Source organism: Vipera ursinii (assembly GCF_947247035.1).
Source record: "Vipera ursinii genome assembly, chromosome: 2".
Taxonomy (NCBI): domain Eukaryota; kingdom Metazoa; phylum Chordata; class Lepidosauria; order Squamata; family Viperidae; genus Vipera; species Vipera ursinii.
The window spans coordinates 110227413-110243864 of NC_139513.1; the positions used below are offsets into that span (position 1 = coordinate 110227413).

At 42.1% G+C, this 16452-nt stretch overlaps 1 protein-coding gene across 1 annotated transcript in view; it reads right to left on the minus strand.

Moving 5' to 3' along the window:
- Positions 1–6493: 6493 nt before the first annotated feature.
- Positions 6494–16452, minus strand: part of SHISA6 (shisa family member 6) — a gene marked incomplete at both ends in the record, with an annotated part of 368466 nt that continues 358507 nt past the window's right edge. Inside the window, 2 exons of the mRNA XM_083352345.1 lie at positions 6494–7047; positions 9801–9953. Coding sequence (XP_083208471.1) covers positions 6494–7047; positions 9801–9953 — 707 coding nt within the window. The remainder of the gene's footprint in view (positions 7048–9800; positions 9954–16452) is intronic.

Below are 16452 nucleotides of genomic sequence, written 5' to 3' on the forward strand. Positions count from 1 at the left end.
GCCATTGTTTCCTGCAGCAAGTGAAATTAGCCATTTATGGTCACCCTTGCTTGCAAAGTGGCAGAGGTAGGTGTGGGAAAAATCGTTTCTGGAGTTTCTTTAGATGTAGGTAGCAACAGAGAAAACAGGTGGGGTTTTTCTGCTGAAATTGCTTTATTTCTGAATCCATAAATATTTGTTACTGACAAAAGTGGAAAAAATCCTTAATACTCTAAATTTTTACTAAACTGGTAATAGGTTTGTTTACAGTACCTACAGAATGTGCTTTTACAGGTAAGTATAACAACAAGGATAATACAGAGAAAAACAGTCAAATACTACTGCCTTGAAGCTTAATGCAGACCCAAGAGTCTGTGCAAAGATACAGATACAAATGTACTTTCTCATCAGAACTATTGGAGAATAAACATGGATTCCATAAACTGGGCTAAAGCACAAAGAGGGTCAGACAGTCAATCTTTCCCTCAGGAAACAGGGTCTCCAAATAAAGCTGGTTATGATGAGTTGGTTTCCTCAGGGTAGAGAAACTCTGGCTGTGAGAATTCCTCACCAGCAAGTGGAATGGAGGCTTAAAGAAGCAGCAGCTGCAAAGCGTGCGATTAGTACCACAGGAAGGCGGAGGTCTGTACCTGTGGCCAGAGCTTCCACAAATTATGAAAGGTCACAAAGGGACACCACACGGCATTGCTTTGCTAACTAATGAGATAATGGGTCTTTTAGCCCCCCCCTCCCTCCCCTTTTACATAAACATCATAAGGACTAGATCTGCCTCCTTTCCTTCCCACCAGCTTTCAGCAGTTGAAGTACATGCTTGAAGTGGATTCCACCTGCTGCCGCCTGTACAGCTCAGAAAGAATGCTAAATCAGCTTGTTAATTAGCACTAGACATACAACACACAGGTGGCTATTATTTGAAAACCATTTCAATCCAAACTTATTGCTAAGAATTTTCTGGGCAAGCAAACTGTTTAACATTTTCTGGAGTTTTCAGCATTATGAAACATTAACACAAGCAAGTGATCTGCTTTCAAGTGATTTTCAGGGGTGGTTTGATGTACGTCATTCTCTTGCTAAGGTATGTCAGCTGGCTAATTTAGCCAAAAAATATCTAACAGAGAGAAATCTCTGGCTACACATTGGCTGATTACTCGCATTGAAAAGTATACTTCCCTTATTCTCACTGAGTCAACAATAGCCTACAACAGGGGTCCCCAAGCCCTGATCCATGGACCGGTACCAGGCCACGGCATGCCAGCAACCGTCCGCACAATCAAGCAAAGCCCCAACCATGGGATACAGGCAGCACACAAAACCACACACTTTCCAATCCGTGGAAAAACTTTTCTCCACGGAACCGGTCCCTGGTGCCCAAAAGGTTGGGGACCTCTGGCCTAGAAGATGGTTGCTCAAAATCTACGACCCCTGCAACATCAGAAACCTTCCTCTGTACACCAAAGATTGTAATGTACATCACTTCACTTCACTCAGAAGGTATCAGATACACTGAGTGGGCTCTTTCTTTTGCTTAGCTCACTTTGACCTCAGATTAACCCTTTGATTTAATATTTGTAGTGAAATGGGAAACTGGTATGGGTCAATGTGCTGGGACTCAAGACAAGCTCCTTTGTCAAAAAGGTCAACAAATGTATCTCAGTTGTGATTCCTGCAGCCACTTCATTTAGCTATCATTGTCCTTTCAAACCAATCTCTGAATCATTTGGAAGTCCTAGGGCTTTGTTTAGGTGAGTGGTTTGTACTGGTGGCTAGATCAGTAGTTTCACAGGCTGCTCTTGGCACATCTTGGAACTGTTGATAACAAAAAGATCCCAAAATAGAAGGGAAACGATGCACCTTGATGCTCTCTTGAAACCTTGTGCGCTTAAACTCAAAATAAATGAACTGTATTCCTCCTATTCAATAAACACAGACAAGATACAAGCTTCTTCTATCTAGGCATGTGAAATGTGTAAGCCTCATAATAAGAGCCTCTGTTGCAAGGATGGACTCCTATCAGTTTAATCACAATGTTTCTCATATGCGCTTGAGTTTCCCTTCCTGATTTCCTCCTACTAAGTACCCAAAGAGAGCAATCAGTATCCATTGATGCCAGGGCTTAGAAAGATTCCTTTGAAACTACAGGGTAAGGATTCAGGACCTCACAGAAATTGGATTATGACTTTCCATGGCCCTAATCTTCCTAGGCTATCTGGAGAGTCTTAGATTCCCCACACTAGCTATAACCAAAACTGAAATGTGCAAGACCTGAGATGTACAAAATTCCCTTTGTTTACTATTTATATGCTCTATGATACACTAACCAAGTCTGGTGCAAAACAAGGGCTAAGGTAAGAAAATGAATAACACATTCTCAACAAAGGAGCTGGTGATTGGTAGGTCTTGCACCCATAATTCATCTCTAGGGTTTCCCCAATCTTTCTTTTTCAGCAACTTTTTAACTGTTGCTATAATTGGAAAAGGGGGAGTCAGCAGCATTTACACATCCCCGGCAAAATACCTAGCAATTTACCAACCAATCCTGATTCTGCTCACTCTGCTACAACATAGGAATAATCAATGTACATTTATTGGCACTGTTGAAAGCCATCTGAAAAGTTTTAGAAAAGGTGGATAAATAAATTTTTAAAAAAGGCAAACAATCCCACACTTTTAAAACATGAGTGTCATGAATAGCTTTCCTATGAGGACATTTTCCAGGAATCCTGGCAGTTGGTATACTTGTTGCTGCCAATTGTGACTCAAACACACCAAACAAGGTGGACTGCTCTCTCTCTCTCTCTCTCTCTCTCTCTCTCTCTCTCTCTCTCTGTGTGTGTGTGTGACATTATATAACCCAATCAAGCTGTCTTTGATATTTATCTTGTAGCTCATAGCTTGGCAAACTGCTTTTCAAGCTAAAATGGATTTGCCCTTTTCAGTCATATAACTAACTCAATGGGGGCGGCAACTTTAAAACAAACAAACATCCAGCTATTTCTAGGACTGCATCCCAATTTCTTGTTCCCTCCTCCCCTCAAAATTATCTGTGAATTTTTTAAGCACTCCTCAGATTCTTTGTGGAACTTATTTAGTAGAAAGGAGGTTTGTAAAATGTGCAACAAGCAAATTCCATTTAATTCCTTGCTAACTGTCCTTTTCATCAAGTCCTTTGGTTGAATTTGGCTAGCTAATAATTCTGCTCTTTAATCTGCAGTGTTTTTCAAGCATATCACATTTTTAGGTTTTTGAAAGCTTTTTTTTCAGCTATAGAGTGGAAAGACAGGTTATAATTTCTCTTGTAAATTCTTAAAAACTGCCTTATCTTGAAAAGCTGTAAAAATGGATTAACAAAACTTGCTAACTTTCACCATTGTGAAACTTTTGTATTAGTTCTGCATGTTTCAAATGTGATATGGAAGATCAGCCATTACATTCCAATAGTCTGATGAGCCAATCAATTTTAAGATTAATCTGCAGCTAGGATCATTATCGATAGACAACACTATGGAGAAGCTAAAATAGTAAGAACTGCTCACTTCATAGCATGAAGAAGCAACCGACAAGCCATATTTCTTTCCTCCAAGCTTTGTAATGACCTGATGTGGCAAAAAGTTTCAGAATATGGGGAAAATCTCAAATTAATTGATAAAGTTAAGTGTAGGGAAAAAATGAAACATTTGAAAATAATCCAGATGGATTTGCTTTTTTTTGTTGCTGTTTTGTTTTGGCGAGACTTTGTCCATTTCCTCCTTCGCAGTTCCACTTTTTCCCTGTCAATCTTGAAATGCACCCCTCAAGGTTATTTGTGATCCTTGGTTCAAGAAAAGAGTGTTCAGTCCAGCTACGACCTTAGCAATTTTTTTCAATACAGCAAACTAATTTTTAAATCAAATTCCAGGCAGAACTGACCTCAGCAATACTCTAACCCTCAAGGTACCACCGTGTCTCTTTTTACAGTGTCCTCAGAGAACTTGTAAGGAAAGATGTGCTGGTGATTCATATAGATCATGGTAGTTGCTGAAAGGACAAGGTCTTCTTGGTCGTGTTGAAAGCTGCTGAAAGACTAAGACAATTGCTACAGAAAATCACCTCTGCTGGAAAAGATGATACGAAATTTTCATAACATTATAATGACTGAGTGAATCTTTCACCCACTGCTTTAACAAGTGAAAGCCCAGAGATTCTTTTTCTCAAATATCGGGTTAATCCATGTTAATCCATGTACTCTCAGGGTAGTGGTGGGATTCAAATATGTGAACAACTGGTTATCTGTGTGGATGCCACTTCCAGAAGCTCATTTTGGGCCTGGGCAACAAAAAATTAGCTACCGGTTCTGCCGAAGTGGTGCAAACTGGCTGAATCCCATCACTGTCTCAGGGTTTACGTAAAGGAAGATTGAAGCAAACTACCTATATACCTGGCTTTTCATGTCAGATAATGCAGTGCTCTTATGCTTCTGGGCAACAATGCTATTTTGTGTAAATCACAGACATTGTATTATCCATATTGTACAGAGCCAGAGATGTTTGGAGACTGCTACACTTGAGGGCATAAAATAGTACAAATTCCAGAACACTCAGACAATTATTGCCACCTCCCCGTGGCTTTCCTTACATGCATTACAGTTAATGATAAGTAATCCAAAACGTACATGTCACTCAAAGGCAGAGAGCCAATTATGGTAGCCACCACCATTTCCCCCTCTTAACCCAGTTTCTGTTAAGCAAAGCACAGTGTTTCGTATGGCTCCAGTCTGTGGTCTACAAACATCACATGCCAGCAAAAACAATCCTTTGCTACTTCTTGCTGGTGCTGTAAACAAAGCCATATTACTAAAAAAAGGACAAGTATCACTATTTACATGTTTGTTTTTTTGAAAAACACTGTGAGAACCTGAAGAAAAACTGGATGAAGAATCTCTGTCCAGAGAAATATCTCAGGAACCTTTAATCAATGTGCCTGTTTGGACTGTGAAGCTCTGTGGAATCCCCTTTGATGCAAGATGTCCAGGTGCTACTGTGCAAACCTGGCAATACTTCTGTAATATGAGGATACAAGAACATAATGGCACAAAGCAACATTTTAGAGATTCACACAGACCTTCAAGCTCTTTTAGGGGTAGAACCCAGGGCCAGATAGGAACATTAGGGATTAGTCTCTAGGAATATGTTCATTAGAATATCTCTTCCAACTGTACAAAATCCAACAAATGCTGGATCTATAAACATTTATTTGAAAGACTTTACAGACACCCAGTGTCTAATTACCACTGTATAATGGCTGTATAATATGCCAAATTGGTACTTGAGATGCTTGAGCATCTCACTTGATGGATGGGATTAAGACAGAGAAAAAAACTGGCAGTTCAAAGATAACATTTGGCTATGAGAAGGCTTTAGGATGATTATTCTTTTCAAGAAAATGTGTAAAACAAGGAACTCCCAAGAACAGTTGGATAAAAGTTGTAGTCTGGCAAGAAACCAAGCCAAAATGGAGTTGTCATTATATGTTCATAGAATGCTAGTTGAGCTATACCAACTCCATACATCTTACTGGATCTCTCTCAGAAGCAACTGTATCCTGGACATAAAAATGATACACTGCCCAGTGAAAATGGGTGATCTGACTTGATAATAGAGAGAATAATTTTTATATATAGATACATTAGAATGTTGGAAATTTAGAGTTGAAATGAAAAGGGGGATGGTGGCAAACACTCTTAACATAATTGTGCTTGTAATCAAACCCTTTTCACACCTTCTTGCATCTAGGACTGTTTATCTCTAGGCACTGGAGAAGTTTATGCTATTTGTTTATTTATTTTATCTACTGCAATCACGATTCTCCTGGATTTATGTACTGTATACTTGGCAATGATACATAAAATTAAGTGATTTCTTAACCACTTTTCTTGAATTTTGTTAAGCTAGTTAATATTGTTTGCCACTACAATTTCTCTCCAAATCAGGAAGAATTATGCTCACATGGAAATGCACTATCTTCTAACAGGTGGACTAAATACAGTTAGAACAGAACTCAGCAAAGACACCTGTTGGACACTCTTGGTAAGATGCAGCACCTAGCAAGCACTGTAATATAACAGATTTTCACTCTGCCAGAAAGAAACCTGAACTAATACCATATTCTGCTAATTTTGCAAGATTGTTTGTCATAATGGTTGTAAAAGTAATAGCCTGACTTAGTAAACATGAAAGAATTGGTGTTAGTGAGCCTGTGAAAGAAGCCATCACTAGCATGGCTTTCTTTGACAGAAACTGAGCATGTCACAAAACTTCATGTATATAATTTCTCCTTATTCAGGTTTTCTTCTTCCCGTTTTTTGTCAATAACATGAAAATGAATGTTCAAAACAATACCGACAGGACTGTTGGAAGAGTCTGTCTTAGAGGTTATCTTGGCCATAAGGCCGCTTCAGTATACGGCACTGAACCATCTGGTCCACATGAATTATCTACAAGGAACACAGTGTCTCTGATCAAACAGTCACCTCTGTCTTGCTGGCTGTGCGGTAATGGTGATGGTATCCTGGGATATAGTGCAGCTGCTCCACTGTGTTGTGTCGCCGGGAGGCAAATGCTTGGCGTTTGGCTGAGGTTTGGTTCATACTCAAGGTGTTGTACAAGTTATTTGAGGCACTGGGATGGGAGTGCATCTTAGTCATCCGGTAGCGATCCAAGACAGGTGTTGAAACAAATACATCGGAGTGGGACAAAGCTCGTGACATGGACTGCTCTCCAAAGCCTGAGTGTTCTGGAGAAAGCAGAGGGTCTTGGGAATGAAGACGTTCGGTAGACAACAGCTGTTCATCTGAGAGGATCTGCTCATAAGACATACTGAAGTCCTCAGGCATGATTCTCTCTGGGGACAACACCCGGTCTTGGGACATGGCCCGCATTACACGGCGTGGCCGCTCCCGTTGGTTGACTTGTTTCTGGGATAACTGGATGACATTGAGAGGGAGGGTCCCCCTTGCTGCTAAGTCTGGAAGGTGCCTCTTTCGAGAGTAATATTCCTCTGCTTCCTTGTCAGCTAGATGGAGAAGAGAAATTGAAAGATTAAATAAAGAGCTGGAAATAGAGGTGAAAGTCAAAAAAAGGGGTACCGTGCCTTGTTTTTCCAGAATAATCAATATATGAAATAGGTGTAAAGGCAATAAGCAAAAGCACTGCCACACTGGCAGTGGCTAGTTGTAGACTACACCCTTTCATATGAATTGATGTCCAATCAATATGGACAATGCTGCACTTGGTACTCATGCACCAAAGGGGCCAGATCTTCCTAAATTTGCACTCTCAAGATGTGTTGAGCCTGCAACTCTACCTTCTAGAATGGTGAAGTAAAGCGGTGCATTGGATTATGAAGCAAAGGTGTCTCTGAAAAATTATAACTGAAGCAAAGCATCCTTTTGAATTAGCACTGCTATAATAAAAACTACAAAGACTACAAAGTAGAAAACAAAACTCTTCTGGTTAATTGTTTTGTATCTTGTTTTTATTTTACTCTTTTGTTGGGAGAAACCCAGAGTTGGGTAAGGCCAGGTAGCATTCAAATAGAATAGAATTGAATGAATGAATGAATGAATGAATGAATGAATGAATGAATGAATGAATGATGAATGATGAACCTGAAGAAAGTATATACCTTAAAGCCTAGAACTTCAACTAAGGGTGCTGGCAGATATTATCCTTCTTACCTTCTACGCACCAGATTTTTTGCACTGCTTAGATCAAGCCAGGAATAAAAGGCTACATAAAAGACCCAGGGATGACATTTTCAGTGTACTATTGTTGGAACATCCTCCTATATTCCCCGTTTGCAAGGTTGATTGTTGAATTTTATACAAGACAGTTGCAAATTTAACAGAAGGATATTTGCATTTGTTATGTCTGGCAAGTCATTTTGACAAGCAAACAAGCATACACCCACATTCTCTGTCAATATTCTTTGTCTGGAGGAAATGCCATCAACCAAACCAGATGCCAACCCCAATACTTGTATATCCTTGCTTTTCCTGCAATGTGACTTGTTTAAATGTATGTTTTCTTCATTAAAATTAGTTTCATAAATTTACTTACTAATCACATTTACATGGTTGGCCATTTGATGGAAAGTGACCCGGGCGGCATACAATTTTAGTTTTATGATAGAAAATCTTTCTAAATACAGATTCCCCCCCCTGTCTTTTCAATATTGTCTGCTTTGGGGGGTTTAATCTTTATCTTTAGAAATTGTTTTTCCATATTTTTTCTTACAGCAAGAGAAACAAAGAACTGGAAAAGAGAGACAGTGTTAGAACTAATTGTATTTAATGTGATTGTTCAAGAAGGAAGAGTTTCTGATCTTTTTGGCTGAGTTTTGATTTTCTCTGTTGTAATGTATCCCACTGTAATAAAACTAGGCCATAAAAGTTCTATAGGAAAACAAATGGGAGTCTTGGTCTGTTGTATCATCAACAAGGGGAATAACTAAAAGCTTTAACATGCTAGGTAGAAACAATCTACTGTTGGAAAGAATGTCTCAATTTCAATTTTGCAAAAGCAGTGGCAAATTCTTTCCATTATTAAAATTCAGGCAGAGATATTTGCAACCCCTCTGAATTGTCCCAATGCCTTCTATCCTCTGAGGAAATGATGATTTTAAAATTGTGGCTATCAATGAAGGGGCAAAAGTCATAGAAATCGTTACCAGGTTAGATCCATAGTGATTATTTTGTTGGATTTAATTTAACTTGCTAAATTTCTCAAGAAAATTATAAAAGGGGCTCACAAGCATTTTTTTTTAAAAAGAAGAGGAGGAAATGGCTTTCTTGAGGATGGAGACAGTAGATAAACTGTATAACTAACTTGAACATTTCTCTCTTTCTCCACACCCCCTGTATTGTTTTTATATCCAAAAGAAGAAAAGGCATCTTCCATCATATAAGTTGGCAAAACTAGCCCAGCAAAACTGCAAAGGTAATTTCTTTTTCTCTGTATCTCTATTTCCCTCCCTGGTTCTTTTCCTGCTTTCTTATCAAGGAGGCAGCCTCTTTCTTTATCCCTCACATAAGCTGTGCCCTGCAACACATTCAAGAACCTAACCAGCTTAGCACCTGTGTACGTTTGTGAATGCCACATCTTAAATCTTATGCCTTGAAGACTTGGACTTTTCTCCTTCTTTGCTGTAGCAAGGAGATTTAATGCTACATCTTTATTTTCTGCTGAACTCTGTGTATGGTCCATTAAAGTGAATCACTTCTTTAAATCTGCTGCTTTTTCTTCTTCTTTTGAACTCTCTCTCTTCATCTTCTGTCACTCAATTGAAGACTCTCACAAGTATCATAAATTAGGAGTCCCTTTGTATTGTTTTGCACTAGCCTCAGATATTTTTTTTTTGCAGCTACAGTTTCCATCGACAATCAACTGGCTATTTACTTGATTGCTCTCAAAATCGTGGATCTCAAGTATTATTTAATAAATCGTATTTTTGTTATTGATAATAGTCTAATTTTTGGTCTTCTAAAACGTATAAACCTACTTAATAACCTGTGGTGTTAAGATCATCCTGAATTGGTGCAGTGTGATTTAATGAGTATGAAAAAGAGCCTATTGAGGCAAGAGCTGGTGTGATAGAAAAGATTTCTCTATTACAGGAAGAAAGAATGAAACACAGCCACAGCACAAAGATGCTTATAGTGCTGCATTCCCTCCATCACTTTTCTTTCTCAAAGCAAAAAAACAAAACAAAAACAAAAACAAAAAAATCACCCACATCAAGTAGTAACTTAATGAAATGAAACCTACTTAATTTCTTCAGAGAAGAATATTTACTTGGATTAGTCTTAATTGCAGACTCATACGATGGAGGGAGGTGTGTGAGGTTCTGGAAAGATCTGGAGAAGGACAAATCATAGGGCTCTGTAGCAGAGGTGAGGATACTGTTCATCCGTGGTTTTTCTGCAACGAAAGGAGAAACAAAGGAAGCTATAAGAATAGCAGTGCCCTTAGATTCGATGATTCAGTTGCACCCATTCACTTGTCTAGTTCTGCGTAATGAAGTAATTCAAGCTGATGCTACCCAAGCTGCAAATAAAGCTCTGTTGGGCTTTGTTTCTTCAGTCCATTGCAATGGTTAATGAAGGCATAGTACATTGATTCATGCCCCATAGAAGCCTTGCCCTTTGCCAAATGAAAGCTAAGAAGACAGGTCTCTTGTTAGGAGTGAACAAGTATAAATGAAGTAGCTATTGAATGTCCATTTTTGTTTGAGAGATGAGCATGAATAAGCCCACCTGGCATCCCGGTGTGCCCTACGGACAAGATGCTTTTGAGTTTACTATCTGTACAAACTGCACGATTCCAATGATAGGCAGATAATTAGACCCCACCCAACCTTTAAATATACCCACACTATACACATTATTTCTGGTTATGTCTGGCTCACACTGGAAGATGAATGCAATTTCAAAATCGTTTTCAAAATATTCTGCAAGCATAATAATCCATAACAAGGAAAGGTTTTCAGCTCGTTTAAGCCCAACCACCTTCTTCTGTGAATTCTATGCAATTAAGGACTCAGCTTGCAATTTGATATCCCAGCTACCTGAAGGCCATATTTTTGTTCCAACTGTTGTTCACCTGAAGGCAGTTCTTCCCAACTGGATTCCCTCCAGCTCCACTGGACTTTGGGGCCATTCTAGTGAAGAATTAAAGGAGCTTGTTTTCCATTCCAAAACATACGGCACGGATTTGGAAAGGGAAGATTTCCCCAATGAATCAGCAATGGTGCTGTCAGATGAATTGATTCTCATGCCAGAAGAAACTTTCTGCTTCATCTCTTCTTCAGTTGCATTTTCACACTGTGCGTTATTCTAACTTTTGAGAATTAGGAGCAATCAAACCTGCCTCCCTAATTTTAAATGCTTAGACAAATGGTTTTTCATTACTCATTCTAGCGGATGTATTTTTTTTAAAAAAAATTATCGCTTGTAATTATGGAGATAATGATGATGATAATATCTAAAGAGAGCCCTTAGGTGTTTTCAATGCAGACCCAATGTAATTTTCTATTAGCATTCATTGCAATTTTTCATCTTACAGTCAAGAGTTATTCTTAAAGTACAGAATATATAGGACGTATAGAACTTAGCATGGCCCATTGGTGAGAATTGCTGCTAAATATGAGAATTTCAATGGCTTACAGTAGAATCTCTGTATAGTTTACAAAGATGCTTAGAACTAAGAAAATCTGATAGGACAGCAGCCTTTGTAATCTAGATAGTTGAAAAAGAAATTTAAGATATTCTCTCATACAATGGCAATTCTTCCCAGCTGGGTTCTCTGCAGTTCCATTAGACTTTAAATTTAGCTGGGAATTAAGAGAATAGTTTTCCATTGCAAATGCTATATATGTTAGTGTAAGGTATTGGGATTTTACTTGAACTGTTTCACGTGTCTGTTTGAATGCAGCTCAAAGTCGCTCAATTGGTGTGTCTATGTAATGGTCACTGACTTGCCAGACAAGCTGTCTCCAAGAAGATCATTGGAGGATTTGGGGCGGGAATTGGTTCCTTCAAACCTATTGATCGCCACCTAGTGGCCAACCATATAAGTAGCTGCACAGAAGCCTCTGTTTCAGTTCTGTTCCTGTTTACCTCAATAAAGCAATGTCCTGGTTACAACCTCTCGTCTCGCTTACTGCCTCTGAAGAACTCACTACACAACACTGGCGACGAAGGTGGGATTCTGCTTCTTCGGAAGAGCTGAAAGTCACTAGGGGGTGAGGCCAGCAAAGCGCCTGGCAGGGACCACATTCTCCCCCCCTCGGTTGGCCTAGCAAGCCATGCTAGCAACTACACCACCCTGCAGACCAGTCCCAGGGTCTACAGAAGAAGCAGGATGAGGCAACGAGAGGCATGAGCCGCAAAGACTTCCCTATGATGGCGAAAGTTGGAAAGCTTGAGGAATTTGATGTTACTCACTCAGAGAGATGGTCATCCTACATCTCAAGAGTAGAAAACTACCTCCATGCCAACCAAGTCACCGAAGACGGCCTGAAGGCCTCAACACTCCTCTGTGTCTGTGGGTCTGCAACATTTGACATCGCGGAGAACTTAGTCGCACTGGCACAGCTGGAGTCCATTACTTACGCAGACCTGAAGAAATGGCTCGGCAACCATTTCCAGCCCAAGCTGTTGATGATTGCATGGAGGCATGCCTTCGAACAACGAGTTCAACAACAGGGAAAGATGGCCATGGAATTCATCGTGGTGTTGAGGCAAGCTTCGTGCCTGTGGCAATTTTTGGACTTGGAAGAAAGGCTTCGAGACCGACTCATCCGTGGACTAAGGAGCAGAGAACTGCAACAGAAACCTTTTTGCAAAAGAGACTGTCTTGTTCCAGGAAGCCTTAAAAGAAGTCATGGCGGACGAAGCCACCGGCAGAGCCATGAAGGCCTTGCAGCCTGCCAAAAGCACTCCTCACGAGGAAGCTGTCCACCACGAGGATGTGAACTTCCAGAAGACGCCGACTTCGACCACAAAGTTGACAAGATCCAATGGCATCATGACAAGTAACTGAAGCCCCCTTACAAGGCAGTTCCTTTCTCTTGGTGTTTGAGCTGTAGCGGCCGCCACCAATGAGTGGACTGCCGGTTCCAGACAGCCACGTCAGGCCTGTGGGAAGACCGGCCACATTGCATCAGTCTGTAGAGGTCACCAGAAGGACCACCAATCGGACAATCCGATCAGGAGAAGTACTGGGTGCATAGAGTAGAGTTTTGCTCCAGCCATCAAAGCATTTGCCGTATGGGAGCTCACCGGCCCCTTAAGCCCAAACTTCGGCTTCAAGTCGAGTTGCAAGGCGTTCCTTGCAGGATGGAACTGGACACTGGTTCAGCTGTATCCATCATTTCCCTGGAGACTTTTCATGTGGAACCGCAGCAAGAGGTGGGCCAAGCTTAGGCCATCCAACATCATCCTGACTGACTTCCAGAATTCCTGAGTTGCCGTCAAAGGCAAGACCACCTTGGCCGTCAAGTACAAGGGGTTTTCGGGGGCCCTAGATGTGATTGTGGTGGAGGGCCAGAGAACGAGCTTAATAGGCTTGATTGGTTTGATGCTCTGGGCATTCAAGTAACCGGAATCCACCAGACGCAAGCGGAGTACTTGGCGTCAGTATGCGAGGAGTTCGCGGATGTTTTTGACACAAGCCTGGGAGAGTACAAGGGCCCTCCGATAGCCTTTAAACTTGATCCTGCCATAATGTTTATTAGGATCAAACCCCATAGAGTGCCATTTGCACTAAAACACAAAATCGATGCAGAGCTGGACAAGCTAGTCAGTCAGGGGATACTACAGCCCGTAGATGGGGGTGAATGGGAAACCCCAATTGTCACACCACTTAAGGCCAACAGGGAGGTCATAATTTGCGCTGATTACAAGTGCACCATAAATAGGGCCCTTAAGCAGCATGCGTACCTGGTGCCAGTTGTTAGTCACATCTTGGCATCACTGCAAGGGGGTACCATGTTTGCTAAGTTAGATTTGGCACAGGCCTATCAGCAGTTATCTGTGGATGAGGCCACAGCAGCTGCACAAACAATTGTGACACACAGGGGGGCTTTTAAAGTCAAAAGCCTTCAATTTGGGGTTAGTGTAGCCCCAGGAATTTTCCAAGGAGTTATGAAGCATATGCTCAAGGGCATATTTCGACGATGTAGCCCCAGGAATTTTCCAAGGCGTTATGAAGCATATGCTCAAGGGCATATTTCGACGATGTGCTCATCGCTGGTGAGCCTACTGAGGTGCTTGCAAGGAGGCTCAAAGCCATCCTTCAATGGTTCCACGAAGAGGGACTTAAATTGAAAAGAAACAAATGTAACATTGGGGTCCCTTCCACTGAGTTCCTGGGATTCCGTATTGATGCTGAAGGTATCCTCTATGCCGACTCCAAGCTGAAGGCAATTCAGCTGGCACCAAGCCCCAGGTCCAAAGGAGAGCTTCAGGCATTCCTTGCTCTCTTTAATTTTTACCATGCATTCCTTCCTAACAAGGCCACAGTGGCAGAGCCATTACACTGGCTCTTAGACAAAAATACCCCATGGAAGTGGACCAAGGTTCACAAAAACAGTTTTAAGGTAGTAAAATCACTACTGTCCTCCAATTCAGTGCTTACACACTTTAATGAAACAGTGTCTTTATGCATTGCATGTGACGCATCCCCTTATGGGGTGTGGGTTGTTCTAAGCCATTTGTCAAGTAATGGGACTCAAGTCCCCATTGCCTATTATTCAAGGACATTGTCGTCAGCTGAGTGCAATTACACTCAGATTGACAAAGAGGCCATGGCCATTGTGGCCGGGGTGAAGAAATTCCATGATTACTTGTATGGCAGGGAATTCATGGTCTTCACTGACCACAAGCCACTGTTGGGGCTATTTACTGCAGATAGGCAGACACCTCAAATATTTTCCCCTAGAATGTTAAGATGGTTTATTTTTATATCAGCCTACAGCTACAGGGTGGTTCACAATCCCAGCAAAGATATGGGCCACGCAGACGACCTTAGCAGGTTGCCATTGCCACAGGTAGAGCCAGATCTAGCTCCAGCAGCTCACATTTTGTCAGTTCAGGATTTGCCTGAATTTCCCCTCCATCCTGGGGGTGTGGCTGCAGAAACCGCTGCAGACAAGGTTTTAAGCAGGGTCTTGTCATGGATTCACACTGGGTAGCTTGAAAATAGCCCTGGACCAGAGTTCCAGAGCTACTTCTCATGTAGACACGAGCTTTCAGCTCACAAAGGCTGCATCTTATGGGGGAGCATGGTCCCCAGTTCATTAAGGCACCATGTGCTTCAGTCTTTGCATGAGGGCCATCTGGGCATAGTCCGGATGAAGGCAATGGCACGGAGCTACCTATGGTGGCCAGGGTTAGATAAGGCTATCGAGGCCCAAGTCCACGGGTGTTACACGTGTCAACAGTCCAGACCAGAAATGCCACATGCTCCTGTCCACAGATTGGAGGAAACTCATACACCGTGATGAAGGATTCACACAGACTTTGCTGGGCCTTTTCAGGGACAGTTGTTTTTGATAGTGGTCGATAGCCACTCTAAATGGTTGGAAGTAATTCCTATTGCAACTATGACTACTGCTAGGACCATCCAGGTGCTTAGAAAGCTTTTTGCCACACATGGGCTACCGGACATCGTAGTCTCAGACTATGGGCCCCAGTTCACAGCAGCAGAGTTTCAAGCCTTCTTGAGGACTAACCTCATAAGGCATGCAACATTGGCTCCTTTTCACCCCTCGACTAATGGGCAGGCCGAACGCATGATGTGCACAACAAAAGACCTGAGATTGGCACCATAGGCTGGCTGATTTCTTGCTTTGCCAGCACCCTATGCCTTGCACAGCAATGGGCAAGAGCCCAGCAAAGCTTCACTGGGGAAGAAGGCTCATCACGAAACTGGACAGGTTGCATCCTGACCAGGTGGCAGCAGACACCTCACACCCAAAAGCTCCAAGGGGGTTGCAAGTGGGTGAAGGGGTGTGGGCATGTAACTATGGGCATGGGAACTTGTGGGTGCTGGGTAAAATTGCCAAATTTTGGGACCTCTTTCCTACGAGGTGGCTCTGGATGGGGGAGGCGAGTCGTTCGCCGTCATATTGATCAGCTGTGGAAGCGTTTTGCAGAACGGCCACTAAGCAAGGACCTCATGGCAGGTCTGCAAATGGGCCCAGAAACCAGCAGCCAAGCAGGGCAGTTCACACGCTCTGAGGACCCAACCAGTCAGTACAACGGGGAGGTGGTTGTAGATGGACAAAGTCGAGGAGTGCAACATGGGTCTCCAGACAGGGAAAGTCAACCTGAACAAGGCAGCAACTGCACTGACTCTGCTTCTTCTTTGGACTTTGGTTTGGGCCAACCTGGAATGGCCAGCCAAAGAGACTCAAGTCAATCTGACTCTCGTGAACTTGTGAGCCCTGCTCTACCCAGCCTGATGGGCAAGCTGGTAGACCAGGGGTTGCCTGGGTCCCCCAGATGGTCTGCAAGGTTGCGCAGACCACCACCATATTTACAAGACTTTATTCTTAAATAATATTAATAATGTGTGTACATTCTAGGGGGGAGGGGTGTAATGTATTGGGATTTTACTTGAACTGTTTCACATGTCTGTTTGAAGGCTGCTTAAGGTTGCTCAATTGGTGTCTCTGTGCAACGGTCATTGACTTGCCAGACAAGAAGATCATTGGAGGATTTGGGGCGGGAATTGGTTCCTTCAAACCTATTGGTCGCCACCTAGTGGCCAACCGTATAAGTAGCTGCACAGAAGCCTCTGTTTCAGTTCTGCTCCTGTTTACCTCAATAAAGCAGTGTTCCTGTTCGCAACCTCTCATTTCGCTTACTGCCTCTGAAGAACTCACTATACAATAGTTAGTTTATAACCTTTTGAC